We start from the raw sequence: 15,370 nt of genomic DNA on the forward strand, positions 1-15,370 counted from the left end.
TAGTCCGAAGGTGATGTAAAAATAAGTAGCAGTGGTAGAACTATGTTTTAGGGCTCAGGGAGATACCACCCTGCTTCTGGAGTCAGTTGCATCTCATTCTTGCTTTTCCTGGCCTCGTGTGCTGCCCCACAGCCTTGGGCACTGCAGCACTTCCTGCAAGTCTAAGGCTCTGCCCCCACAGCTGCTTCTGTGACAGGAGTTGTGGATCTCCAGAGTGAGCACAGAACCCCTGAGACTGGTAAAGGTAACTAACCATTTACACATGTGAGTCATTCATTGATGAGTCACAACCTACTGGTGTTAGCTCCTTGCATGATAGTATAATGTTTACTGTAGGATATGGAAGCTGACCAAACTACTTTAGAGAGGAAAACTCTTCGAAGGGCCATGTATTCAAGAGAAGCCAAAGCCCAAATGGAGGACGAAGATGAAGGTAGATCTTTTTACTTTTATCTGGAACATTCTAACGGGGTAACAGTATGTGAGCATTTTTTAATGTGTGAGTGTCTCCATGAGGAATAATAAGCCCGTTTGCAAGGGAAAAAGTTAAATCAAATAATACCGAAAATGGAAACAATAGGAGTCAAGGAAAGGTGGATGTAATCCATCAACAGTCATCTTGAGGGGCTCCACAGAATGTGTCTTACTACAGTTGTTATGTCTGAGAAAGACTTGAAAGGAAATGGCAGTGGATTGTAAATAGATCTAGACGTTTGTTCAGAAAAATTGAAATTGTCTAGTATGATGACCAAATCTACTTCAGAAAATTTCAATCCTTCAGAAATAAGTAATAAAGGGGAAATATGGCATTTTGAAGTAGCTATATTTGATTCATTCAGTTCATCTTCATGAGGTTTTCATGACAATATAGCCATGAAGGATAACAAAATTAGAACGCCATTTGTTATGTTTCAGTTTTCTGGATCTGATAAGGTACACTGGGGAAAAAAGATTGACTGGAAATGTGAGGAATGAGATGAAATAATTACACTGCTTTGACATTCATTGCCAAGAACGTTGTGAGATAAACCACCTTTTAAGTCAATAGAGTAAATGCATTATGCCCCATTTCCCTTTGTAATTTTTGCTTATGCCTGCATTTCTACCAACCAATTTAAAAAACGGAGAAAATGTTCATTTCAAGCCAAATAGCACCAAAATGTGCTACTTTTGTATTTCTGTGTTTCAACAAATATTCATTGAGTGAATGAATTAATGAATGAAGGCTAAATTTTACTTTCAATTTCTATGATTAAAAATGTTCTTAAAGAATTTTTGGTGCTGTAAACAGACATCAGCTTCTAGAATTCTAAACAAATTATTTCTAATGTGCTACAAGAGTGGAGTTGTACCCAATTACTCTGTTCAGTGTTTCAGTGGGGATGCTAACTGTGCCCTTGGCTTGCTGTGTTAATGCACACCCTCAGGTATAAAATAAGGTAAGAGCGCTTTGCTTATAGGGTAAAGGAAGTAATGTGTGTGGAAGAGCCAATTACGGTACATCTTACTTATTAGTTTCTTGCTCTAGGTCCTATCAGAATGCTCAAGCCAACAGTAGGGGAAGAAAAGAAGTAGAGGGTACTTTCTTTCTCTTAAGAGACTTGGAGTTGCACATATTGTTTCTGCTTGATTACTATTGACTCGGTCATTGGTTGGAAAGATTAAATACTAGGAATGTGAGGAAATGCTGTCTTTAGCTGGGCAGCCATGGGTAACTTTAAATTTCAATCAATATAGAAGCAAAGAATGGGTATTGGGGAGACAGGAAGCAAAGTGTAAGTGTGCACCTCTTTGATCATGCAAATTTCTAGTCTGTTCTTCTCACACAAAGGACACACCCTGCCAAAGGGGAGACCATCTGAGACATAGTCATTTACTGCATCCAGCTCAAATATCAGGATCTTTGGTGATGCTCAGTCTCCTCATCATAAACATATTTGGATCACTGTGGTCTAATAACCTAAAAAGTAAAGACAAGTGCTTCCTCCCCACAACGTGACATGTATATGGTATAGCAGTGAAGTACATACAGGATAACTTTAATGAATAAAGTTCCTTTGGAAAAGCAAAGGATGGGAAGCACAGTCACTGGACCATAGAAATCATTAAATTTTGATTGTCAGGAAATGCAAAACCTGCTTTAGCAGTGGAGTCATCCTTAAGGAAACCCATCTTGGAGTTTCTAGATGGTTTAAACATCTGAGAGGAATTCCCAGCCCATTATCCTTTGTGTTCCCTGGCTTTGCCCACTGGAAGGTTCCTCCTTGGGGCCATAGAGAGCATGGAGTGTGCCCTCTTGTGCTATGCACAGATTTCAGAGCCTATTCCCTCCTGGTGCAGCTTTATAAATTCAGAAATTTGCAGGTCAAAATATTGTAGATGTTTGTAAGCCAGGTATGTGGTTTTTGTTGGCAACACAATTCCTTCAATAACTTAGTAAGTTTCTTCCAATTTGATGTGCAGTATATCAGCAAATAGTCTCATCCAGACATAGATTTTATGTTTATTACTCATTCATTCATTCATTTTTCACCTATTTTCAGAAAGAAATGAGGTTTGCCCTGCTAAAAGCATTTAAAACTTCAATACTAATGCTTACATTTTTATAAATGTATAATGCCTACATTTTTATAAATGTATGGAAAAGTTCCTTTTCCAGAGGAACTTTATTCATTAAAGTTATCCTGTCTGTACTTCACTACTATACTATATACGTATCAGGTTATGGGGAGGAAGGGCTTGTCTTTACTTTTTAGGTTATTAGTCCACAGGGATCCAAATATGTTTATGCATGAATGTTGATATACTATTTGTGGAGCAATAAAAATTATATCCATCTGGTGCCCATCTGAAGCTTACACAAAAGTTTTTGTATGTAGAGGAAGAAGAGGAGGAAGATGAGGATGATAACATGTCCACCGTAATGAGGCTCAGGACTAAAATGCCATGGAAAACCTGCTGGCGCTACCTGACATCTGGAGGATTCTTCCTGCTCATCCTGATGATTTTCTCTAAGCTTTTGAAGCATTCAGTCATTGTAGCTATAGACTATTGGCTGGCCACATGGACATCGGAGTACAGTATAAACAATACTGGAAAAGCTGATCAGGTACAATTAGTTCGGTTTTGTTTTTAAATCATCAAGGAAATATTGAGATTAACAGTGATACCTTCTTATCGAGTTAGATGCTTATATCCCAAATGCCATAGGACTTCTGTGATAATTTAATAAGCTAATACTTACAACAGGACCTGAAATAGAACAAACTATCAAACATGTTAAAATAGAAGGTATTATTAATACTTTTAAAGTTTATCATACGAAATATTTAAATATAACGCTTAGACTTATATTCAAGGGAGTTATATGCCTATATTTTTATGTATTTTATACATATATACGCACATATATAGGACCTTTTTGTATTTGTTCTTATGGTATTTGATGTTAATTACCTACATCAGTGCATTAGCCGGTCATTTTGAGACTAGGAATGAGAAAAGTGAGCTCTACAACATAGAAAGCCAAGAATATGCCCCAAACCTGAAAACAAACTCTTTCTCTTCATCTGCTTTTAAGCAAGCCCTGAAAGAGAGTGAAAGGAGCAGGTGGAGGGACACTACCCTGGGCCTCAAAAAATTGCATTCCTTCAACGGTCTAAATGCATGCAAAATGATGAAGTCAACAATCTTGCCTGATATTGACATTTGGTTTTCTAGTAAGAAAGAACTCCAGGCCGGGCACAGTGGCTCGTGCCTACAATCCCAGCACTTTGGGAGGCGAAGGTGGGCAGATCACCTGAGGCTGGGAATTTGAGACCAGCCTGACCAACATGGAGAAACCCCGTCTCTACTGAAAATATAAAATTAGCCGGGTATAGTGGCGCATGCCTGTAATCCCAGCTACCAGGGCAGCTGTGGCAGGAGAATCGCTTGAACCCGGGAGGTGGAAGTTGCAGTGAGCCGAGATCATGCCATTGCACTCTAGCCTGGGCAACAAGAGCGAAACTCCATAAAAAGAGAAAAAGAAAGAAAGAAGGAAGGAAAGAAAGAAAGAAGGAAGGAAGGAAGGAAGGAAGGAAGGAAGGAAGGAAGGAAGGAAGGAAGGAAGGAAAGAAAGAAAGAAAGAAAGAAAGAAAGAAAGAAAGAAAGAAAGAAAGAAAGAAAGAAAGAAAGAAAGAAAGAGAAAGAGAGAGAGAAAAAAAAAGAAAGAAAGAAAGAAAGAAAGAAAGAAAGAAAGAAAGAAAGAAAGAAAGAAAGAAAGAAAGAAAGAGAAAGAAAGAGAAAGAGAAAGAGAAAGGAAGGAAGGAAAGAAGGGAGGAAGGAAGGAAGGGAAAGAAAAGAAAGAACTCCATTGATAATGTCCTATGTGCTTTTTGTGTTGGTTGCTTTTTAGACCTACTATGTGGCTGGCTTTAGCATACTTTGTGGAGCAGGCATTTTCCTTTGCCTTGTTACATCCCTCACTGTAGAATGGATGGGTCTCACAGCTGCCAAAAATCTTCACCACAACCTTCTCAATAAGATAATCCTTGGACCAATAAGGTAAAACAGTGGTTATTTCTCACTCCCACACCTTAAATAATAAAAACATGCATTTTTCAATTTAAGCAAAATGTGAAAGTTTGAAGAATTTCTTTAGTCCTTGAGCAAATGAATAGGGAGCTTCTCATTTTCATGACCCTAAGATGCCCATTAGCGATGCCCATTAGCAATGCCCAGGTTCCAAATAGTTTAGTATTATCATATACTTCCATCTGTTTATTGCCTAGGTTTTTTGATACCACACCCCTGGGACTGATTCTCAATCGCTTTTCAGCTGATACTAATATCATTGATCAGGTGAGTAACTGGGTTACTTGCAAGTTCAAAAATTAGTTTCGCAATGTAAGGTAAATAGCATTTTAAGATAAAACATAATCCCTATTAACAATAGAGGATTGCCAAAATTTAAATAAAGGCCTACTTGTATTAATATCAATATTGTACATGCAAATGATATCTAGAATGAAATATTAAAGAAAAATCTTAACTCAGACTAATTTGTACATGTAGAAGAAGGTACTTGGAGAACTATCATGAAGTAAAGAGAAATAGTAAAGAATGATTGAACGTTAAAAATTTAGATTATAAAAAAATTGTTTTGGTTAGTGTCGTATCAGCATTCACAGTATAAAGTTCTTAAAAGTTTAGTATCCATGCAGAATTTCTCTCAGAAGTGAAGGATGGGATGCCAAACTGTCTTAAAGTCCTTTTCTTTTATTAGATTGGTTCTTGAAGCTTCAGATGATGTGATACTTTAGGAAAAATTCCAAGAATGCCCAGTTTAGCCTAAGATCCTTAGGAATCTAAAAGTTTGTTTGAAATAAAAGACATCAAACTCTGAAATTATATCACTCTAAAAGTGGAACCCTTTGGATGACTGAGAAAGGAATTCATCAAATCCGGCCCTTGCCTTTTCTGACTTTCCAGAGTAGCATTAGGAACACTGAAATGGCCCTCAATTTAGAAAGAGGGTTGATGCATGCAGCTGACTGCAGAGTATGTTGAGAAGTTTTGATGTTTTCATGGCATTGGTATTAGGTCAGACTGCACCTAAAACCTTTCCAAGGAATACATGTTGGAAAAGAAGAAATGAAACACTGATTATTTAGAAGATGAAATGATTGTTACTTAGAGAATTCAGAATAATTAGTAAAATAAGTTGCCAATTAGAAAAGTCAGCAGAGTATCTACATAAGATATATCATATGAAAAGCAGCAACTTCCTCTACACCAATTTAAGAAAATAGTGAAAAACAAACAGAACAGAGTCCTCAGAAATAATACCACACGTCTACAGCCATCTGATCTTTGATAAACCTGAGAAAAACAAGAAATGGGGAAAGGATTCCCTATTTCATAAATGGTGCTGGGAAAATTGGCTACCCATAAGTAGAAAGCTGAAACTGGATCCTTTCCTTACTCCTTATACGAAAATTAATTCAAGATGGATTAGAGACTTAAATGTTAGACCTAATACCATAAAAACCCTAGAAGAAAACCTAGGTGATACCATTCAGGACATAGGCATGGGCAAGGACTTCATGTCTAAAACACCAAAAGCAACGGCAACAAAAGCCAAAATTGACAAAATTGGATCTAATTAAACTAAAGAGCTTCTGCACAGCAAAAGAAACTACCATCAGAGTGAACAGGCAACCTACAGAATGGGAGAAAATTTTTGCAATCTACTCATCAGACAAAGGGCTAATATCCAGAACCTACAAAGAACTCAAACAAATTTACAAGAAAAAAACAAACAACCCCATCCAAAAGTGGGCAAAGGATATGAACAGACATTTCTCAAAAGAAGACATTCATACAGCCAACAGACACATGAAAAAATGCTCATCATCACTGGCCATCAGAGAAATGCAAATCAAAACCACAATGAGATACCATCTCACACCAGTTAGAATGGCGATCATTAAAAAGTCAGGAAACAACAGGTGCTGGAGAGGATGTGGAGAAAAAGGAACACTTTTACACTGTTGGTGGGATTGTAAACTAGTTCAACCATTATGGAAAACAGTATGGCGATTCCTCAAGGATCTAGAACTAGAAGTACCATATGACCCAGCCATCCCATTACTGGGAATATACCCAAAGGATTATAAATCATGCTGCTATAAAGACACATGCACACGTATGTTTATTGCAGCACTATTCACAATAACAAAGACTTGGAATCAACCCAAATGTCCATCAGTGACAGATTGGATTAAGAAAATGTGGCACATATACACCATGGAATACTATGCAGCCATCAAAAAGGATGAGTTTGTGTCCTTTGTAGGGACATGGATGCAGCTGGAAACCATCATTCTCAGCAAACTATCACAAGAACAGAAAACCAAACACCGCATGTTCTCACTCATAGGTGGGAACTGAACAATGAGATCACTTGGACTCAGGAAGGGGAACATCACACACCGGGGCCTATCACGGGGAGGGTGGGGAAGGGATTGCATTGGGAGTTATACCTGATGTAAATGACGAGTTGATGGGTGCAGCACACCAACAGGGCACAAGTATACATATGTAACAAACCTGCATGTTATGCACATGTACCCTAGAACTTAAAAGTATAATAATAATAATAATAATAAATAAAATAGTGAAAAACAAACTCCATTCATAACAACAAAACCTATAAAAACAGAAATAAACTTAATGTGAAGAAAATGTGTTCGACAGTCCCAGAAGTCATAACAATCCTGTATAGAAAAAGAATTTCCCTATTAGATATTTTAAAAATACTATAAAATTCAAGCACTCTGTTAATTGCAGAAGATGAGTAGGTCAAAAGAACAGCATGGAGAATTCAAAAACTCCATCGTATGTAGAAATTTAACAGTATAAATGTGGCATCTTAATAAGGAAAGGATTAATTTTTCAACAAAGGATATTTGGATAGTTAGCTATCCAAAAAATACAAAACAAATGCATATAGCATAGAGGTGGCCATATTAAAACATAAAGCTATAAAGTAATGTAGGAGAATAGTTTTAGAATCTCGGGGTGGGAAAGGACTTTCTGAGTAAGACAAAGAACTCAGAAACAATAAGGAAAATAGGTTACTTTTGAGCCCACAAGTCAACAGAAATAACTATAAAAAAACTTTAAATTGTGATTGAGCCAAAAGCACCAAAGAGAAATTTAAATACAATAGATAACTGGGAAGAAAAATTTGTAAATATTTTTAAATAAACATAATATATACAGAGCATCTAAAAATCAATAAGGAAAAATTAATCCACTCAAAAAAGCCCAAAGGATACAAGGAAGCAATTACAGAAAATTAATTTAAATGTATTACAGTAGAAGAATAGCTAAATAAGCTAATACTATGCAACCATTAAAAAGAAATAGATTTATATACACTGCCATGGGAAGATTTACAGTCTGTCTTGCTCAGTAAACAAACACATGAATGAATAATATTTATAGTACAGTGTCATTTACATAAAACACCCAAGATAAATAGGGAGATAGACCACGAATCAATGACATGTTGATAGATAGATAGACAGGCATAATAAACTATGGAAATTGAGTGAAGAATTGCTTAGGATGAACATGCTTATACACTACTTTTGTAGCTAACTGTGTAACTCGGTGTCAATATAAAAACAGATATTTTGTTACATTGTAGCCAATATTTCATTGCACTAATCATATTTTCCTTTTAAACTACCCTAATAGCACATCCCTCCAACCTTAGAATCTCTAACTCGCTCGACACTGCTCTGCCTGTCCGCCATTGGGATGATTTCTTATGCTACTCCTGTGTTCCTGGTTGCTCTCCTGCCCCTTGGTGTCGCCTTTTATTTTATCCAGAAATACTTTCGGGTTGCCTCTAAGTAAGTAAAACAGCGTCCCATTCATTCTCAAAAGCTTATCTACGGTCAGCCTTCTCTATTCATGGGTTCTGCCAACAACAGATCAAACATATTTGGAAAGAAAACATTCCATGAAGTTCCAAAAATCAAAACTTGAATTTGTCACGTGCCGAGTACTACATTGAATACACACTGATGAAGCGATGTGTGATGTGTTGCCACTGAATTAAATAGAATGAGTAACATAGAGATGATTTAAAGTATATGGGATGATGTATGTAGGTTATATGCAAATGTCACCCATTTTATATAAGAGACTTGAGCGTCTGCAGATTTTGGTATCCATGGGAGGTCCTGGAATTATTTCCCCATGGGGACGATTGTATTCGATTTACTGTGATCTACATTTGCTGTAGTGTTTTTCAAGATAAGATGTGGAATTTAGAAATGCAACCTATTTGTAACATGATGAAATCTATCCTGACATTATGATTCATTTAGGTATCAATTAATATTATAATTATACCTATAATTGGTTGTCTGGGCCTTACCTAGCCCTGGACATATATTAACATGTGGATTGACCTATTGAGTTTTGAGTCCTAAGACTGCCAAATTTTTCATTCTATGGTCCTTTTTCTGAACATGACATTGATAGAAAACAAAAAATCAAACCTAGGCCAGGTGTGGTGGCCCATGCTGTAATCCCAGCACTTTGGGAGGCCAAGGCAGGCGGATCATGAGGTCAGGAGTTCGAGACCAGCCTGACCAACATGGTGAAACCCTATCTCTACTAAAAATACAAAAATTAGCCGGGCGTGGTGGCACCTGCCTGTAATCCCAGCTATTCAGAAGGCTGAAGAAGTAGAATCGCTTGAGCCCGGTTGGCAGAGCTTGCAGTGAGCCGAGATCATGATACTGCACTCTAGCCTGGACAACAGAGTGAGACTCTGTCTCAAAAAAAAAGAAAAAAAAAACACAAACATAATCCCAAAGAGTAAGTGATTTAATATTATTATACTCTACAAATGGGAAAAAATTATTTGCTTAGAATTTGTCATTTACTGAGATGTTGAATAAATGAAATATAATACCAGCTGTTTCAAAATTTCTAGTTTAACTTTGAAACCCTGCTATAAATAGTAACGTTTGTTATTTCAACAAATACTAAGCACTCATTGTGTCGCAAATAGCTGTGTTAAGCCATGTGACAGGTGAAGAGCAATATGACAAGGACCTGTTCTCAAGAAATGTATAGTCTCTTAGGAAGATAAAACATATACAAAGTAATCCTAATATGTGGATTAAGTGCTAAAATAAGAAGGCAGGTATTGAGTTTATTCAGGAAATTGAAAATGTTAATATGACTTGAGTGCAGGGAAAGTGAAATAAAATAGGTGGAGATAAGAAGAAAAGAAGAATTGTAGTTGGAACCTCTGAATGTAACTTTTCATAATTTGAAGAAATAGTTGTTTCTCCCTCTTAGCTATGAATTAGGGTCCTTGAAATGTCAGGGATCCATATTTAGTCTGTTTTTTCATCCCTAGACTCATTCTCTTTGCTTGAAGCAAATTCTGACCACAACAGAGAAGCTAGTAATCAAATTCACATTTCATTTCTTCTGATACTATTGCTGGTCTACATGCTGGTGGGCCAAAGAAGTTCAGAGTTATTTCATTACTGCTGACGGTTTCCAAATCTGTCCTTGCCTTCTCAACACTGATATCAGTCATGTCTTTCTTTAATTACATACTCATTTGGTCCTATTATTGCCCTTTAGCAATACAAATGGAGTGCAAAGTTTGGGAAAATATTCCTAGTCCATTACAAATTTGAATTGTGAATTCTGTTCATCATCAGTGAGAATAATCTGTTAGAGACTAAAGTATGGAGAGGACGGTTAAAGAATAAATATTGACAATGGATTTTACACTATTCTTGTTTGAAATTATCAGAAAGTTAGCAAATATAACCATATGATATTAAACCTCACAGACAAGGATCCTTCTAGATGTTGAGGTTCTTTAGAACTCATCCATGTTGAAAAGTTCAGGCAGCTTAACATGACATTTTTGAATACACTAAAGAGAACTTAAGTGGGGAACTAGCTACAGGAAATGCTCTGAAAAAATGAATATCTAAAATCATGGGTCGAATGCATGCTTAGCTTTGTAAGTAACTGTTTCCTTCTTGCAAGAATACAAGATCAAGCTGTGCCCTCACCTCTTTGGTTTTATCAAACAGAGTTTTATAAACAAAGCTTCCTCCTTCCACAGTATTTTTCCTTCACTCCAAACCTCAATGTAGTGACCACCTGTTGCTTGTGTCAGATTTACAAATAGCCATTTGGTTTTATGTTTAAAAATAACAGACTATTCACATTCCTTCATATTCCTTCTCCCACTTCCTTCTATCTTTCTCTCCCCCAATCCCCATGTGAAAATTCTGAATGAGGGAATCCATTTTAGAAACTCCACTTCGAAAAGACTTGCATTTGTTTTGGGAGCCAGACTACATTGGCAGCCAGGAATGGCCTAAGTAAGATTATGGAACCATGTTCATCCATTCAGTTGACTCTCACAGGTGAATGCCAACACCACTTCTCTAATATTCTCAACCCCAAAAACCTAGAGAAGGGCAGGAAAAAAGGTCTGAAAAGTAAAAAATGGAATGCATTGAAACATGTGGTATAACTGTTAGCCTATCTTCTGTAAATTCTAGCTCATATGGTTTAAAGAAAAGTTGTCATGAATATATCTCTATCAAAAGGGTCAGATTCAGGCATTTCCATTCATTCAGTGTATGTCTGTGTTTTATGTACCTGTGGTTCCTTAGAGAAACTGTGAATGGAAGTTCCATGAAGGCAAGGATTCAAACTCACTGTGCGCAAAACTAAACTCATTATCTTTTCTCTCCAAATGTCTTCTTTCTGTGCCCTTGACCACCACTCTGGGAAACAGCACTGTCATTTTTCAAGTCTGCTAAACTACAAATAGCCAAGCTATATGTGACTCTTGTTTACCCTGTGAAAACTAATCGATCATTACAGCAAATAGGGCTTCTTCTGACTGTCTCACATTCCCCTACTTCTTATTTTAAACTTGACCAGCATCATACTAACACTGAACTTTTTAAAAAATACTCTTGTATGGGCTATATTAACTGATCCTCCTCATTCACCCATTCTCTTTCATCCTGTACATTGTCTCCCAAGTTATGTTGATTAAAGGATTAAAGGACAGTTCCAATTACCTTCTTTCTTTTTTTTTGAGACAGCGCCATGCTTTGTCACCCAGGCTGGTGTGCAGTGGAGTGATCTTGGCTCACTTCAACCTCTGCCTCCTGGGTTCAAGTGATTCTCCTGCCTCAGCCTCCTGAGTAATGGGATTACCGGTGTGCACCACCATGCCTGGCTAATTTTTTGGTAGAGACAGGTTGTGCCATGTTGGCCAGGCTGGTCTCAAACTCCTGGCCTCAAGTGATCCACCTGCCTCAGCCTCTCTAAGTGCTGGGATTACAGGTGTGAGCCACCGCGCCTGGCCAGATTACCTTATTTCTAGTCTTCAGTGATTTTTTTCAGCCCATTAAGGATATTTCTACCATCCAGTGTCACCCTTACAAGACTGTATCCTTTACATAACCTCTTTCCACTACAACAGCCCTAAAGGACTCTGGGCACCAGAGAGATTGAACTTGCAAGATTCTTCAGACACCAGTGCTTGTTCTTGTTATTTTTCTTCTTGTCTATTTTGTTGAAGCCCTCATCAAGCTTAAGGTCTGGTGTAAATTCTACCCGCTTAAGGAAAATCCCACTGGTGTCCTAGGTATGAATTAAGTAGTCATTCCACTAAGTCCTGTAGCAGTTTACTTTGGCTGTTACGCAGAGCTGATAGTTTTGTACAACACATTATGTTCAGTCTCTACCTGTATTCATTCTATACCTATCTTTCTCTTCCTCTTTAGATTGTAAGCTGTTGAAGTTTTTGTTAATTGAGGGCTAGGGGAAAATAATTTCAATGATGAAAACAAATACAGTGACAAAATAACCTTCTCTTAAATAATAAACATGGCAGTTTTTGAGTCTGGATGCACGTGAAGTTTATTTTTGCCCCTGTCTCTACTAGGGACCTCCAGGAACTTGATGATAGTACCCAGCTCCCCCTGCTCTGTCACTTCTCAGAAACAGCAGAAGGACTCACCACCATTCGGGCCTTTAGGTGAGTAAACACATTTTTATATTAGCTGACTAGGCAATTACATCATCAACAAATATTTTTCTACAAGTAACTGATCATTGCTTTCATTTTGTTTGATCTCCCCATTGTGTGCCTGACAGTATACTAAACCAGGAATAAGAAAAATGTGATGTCAATGATCAGAGTTAGAGTTTACTTCTCCAGAATGCTAACTATAATAAAAGATGAAGCAACAGATTGGAAAAATACTAGCTGTGTGACTAGGATGAGGCATCTGAATTCCCTAACCTTGGTTTCCTCATCTATTAAATGGAGAAAGTCAGTTTCACTTCTTATGGTCATTGGACTAATTGATATTATCCCTGCAAAGCATTAACCACATTGACTATTGAAGAAGCATCCAATAAACAAGTTAAAATAAATGTATAAATAATAATAGTAATAATAATTCTCACAAAAGGAATACTATTACACCAAAGTTGTTTTAGAATTTAATCCTTTTTATTCAAGGTTTGTAAACAGAGTAATAACCTAAACTTTTGATCAAGAGTGTTTACTTTCAAAAAATTACCTATCCCAATTTTCCTGTCTAAGTCAGATTAGCAAGGAGGTGGTATGACTGAATATTTCGTTTAATCTAGAAAATTGATATTTTAGTGTTATATCTTTCTGAAATCCTAATTGCAAGTATATGTAAATTTTAACCAGAGATTTTTCTAACCTAAGAAATTTATTTTTAAATATAGAATTGGGTCACAGAGTAGAATATAAAGAGACAACTATCCACAACATTATGTTCCACAGCATATGTACCTAATCTATGTAGGTGGCATCATGAAGCATTCACTCTTTCTGCACTGGTATGTTTTTTCATCATAATGTGCAATCCCTTTTATTGGAGATGTCAAAATTATTTATTGGCATTGAATGTAGATAATAACATGAAGTTTATATTCTAATAACCAGCAATGATCAGTGGTATTAATAAGTACACTATACTAAAGATTACTTTTTGCACCAAATAAGTCCTTTCAATTCAATTTATTTGAGAAATATCTGAGTACTGAGCATATGCCAGGTACTATTCTTGCTGTCAACATATAAAGACTAAAAAGACACGGCCTTTCATTGCCAACCAGCAAAAAGTGGCACTGTTGCCCTCCTTCCCCATATCCTCTCAACATACACCTGCCATGTTATCCTTTTTATTTCCTTTGTGATATTTATCTGAGTATTTTAAATCATCTTTTTAATTTGTTTACAAGTTATCTGTCCTTTCCAAGTGGAATGTAAGCCCTATCAGATCCTCCCCGCTTTTTCTTTCTTTCTTTTTTATTTTTTTTGTTTGTTTTTTGTTTGTTTGTTTTGCTGTTGTAGCATCATTAGCTGGGAAAAGTGCCTGGGGCTAAGGAAGTGCTCAATAAATATATATTGACTAAGTAGCTAGCATGGGCTGTGTTAAGGAGCTCACAGCCTAGTAGGAGAGACAGTTTAAGAAAAAAATAGCAACACAGCATTATACATAGTCTAATATCACAAGAAACAACTCTGTCAGAGAGTAGGGTAGCACTCTGTCTAGAAGGAATGGAGAGATAATTATTGAACCACAAATCTTTGAATGATGAATAATTGACCTGGCAGATACAGGAGATAGAATATTCAAAGACGATGTAACAGATGTGTGAAAACATAAAGATTTCTATTTTATACGGAAATCAAAAGAGTCCAGTGATGTTGGAACATAGATTAAGTACAGAGAAGGTGGCTATGAGGATAAGGCTTGAAACCATAGTAGAGGCCAGTACATAAAGGGCTTTGATAAGTACCTTTAAATAACTTAGACTGGATTCTTTCAATGTGAGGTAGTCACTGAAGAATCTTGAACAGGAAAGTGGTATGATCAGAGTTGTGTTCATCACAATAACTCTGGGATACTATTATGAACTGGGGATGGTTAACGCCCAAGGCAAAGAGACTCCAGGAGGCTGTTGCAATGGTCCACATGAGAGATTACAAAGGCAGGCTAAGGAACTAAGGACTGGGAGAGAAAGCACAGATTTAAGGAATATTTAGGAAGTGGGACCAATGAGATTTAGGGGTAAATTGAATGTGAAGAATAAGGTTGAGGGAGAAGTTGAAGATGATTCCTTCTAAGTTTCTGATTCCAGTGAGTAGGTAGTTTTCCAGGTTAGGAAATTGAAGATGATGTGGAGGATTGGAGAAGGAGTTCATGAGTCTGGTTATGAACAGGTGTAGGTAGCAATGAGATGTCCAGCTGGATATTTTTTATGGTCATTTTGGTATACAGGTCTGGTGTCTAAGATATATCTAAAGGCAGAAGATAACAGGTTTGAGTATCATTCTTTTATGGATAATAGTTAAAGTTTTGACCATGGATTTGATTGCCGAGGGAGAGGGTGTAGATTAAGAAAAGAGGAGCTTGCACAAAAATTTCAGACTACCAGCACTTAAAGAACAAGTAGATAAAAAAGATCCTGTGGAAAATAGGATCTGCCAAGTGCTGCCTCATTAAACAAAGCTGGTCCTCTTAGGTTAAGAGGAAGATAGGTTATGTTACTCGTATCTCCCAAAATCCTTTTATATTTGGCTAACCAGTGCTTATCTCACTGCTGAAATATCAGTCCATGATTGTCATCTACTGTGGGAAGCCTTCTCTGCATGTTAGAATGTAGAGTTCGTGTCCTTCTTAGGTCTCTATGTTAAGTTGCATCCTAAACTTAGCATGCTGCACCATAATCAACTGTTTGTGTATTTGCATTCCTCTACAAG

The 15,370-nt window shown here is 37.0% G+C and overlaps 1 protein-coding gene across 4 annotated transcripts in view; it reads left to right on the forward strand.

Annotated features, from left to right (window-relative positions):
- The window catches only part of LOC105492191 (ATP binding cassette subfamily C member 9), a 140,633-nt gene that overhangs the window by 87,363 nt on the left and 37,900 nt on the right, over nt 1-15,370 (forward strand). For all 4 annotated transcript variants that reach the window (XM_071072075.1, XM_071072073.1, XM_071072076.1 and 1 more), the window contains 6 exons: nt 337-433; nt 2,880-3,109; nt 4,397-4,545; nt 4,773-4,842; nt 8,248-8,405; nt 12,509-12,601. In XM_071072075.1, coding sequence (XP_070928176.1) covers nt 337-433; nt 2,880-3,109; nt 4,397-4,545; nt 4,773-4,842; nt 8,248-8,405; nt 12,509-12,601 — 797 coding nt within the window. The remainder of the gene's footprint in view (nt 1-336; nt 434-2,879; nt 3,110-4,396; nt 4,546-4,772; nt 4,843-8,247; nt 8,406-12,508; nt 12,602-15,370) is intronic.

This window comes from Macaca nemestrina, chromosome 10 (assembly GCF_043159975.1).
Source record: "Macaca nemestrina isolate mMacNem1 chromosome 10, mMacNem.hap1, whole genome shotgun sequence".
NCBI lineage: Eukaryota > Metazoa > Chordata > Mammalia > Primates > Cercopithecidae > Macaca > Macaca nemestrina.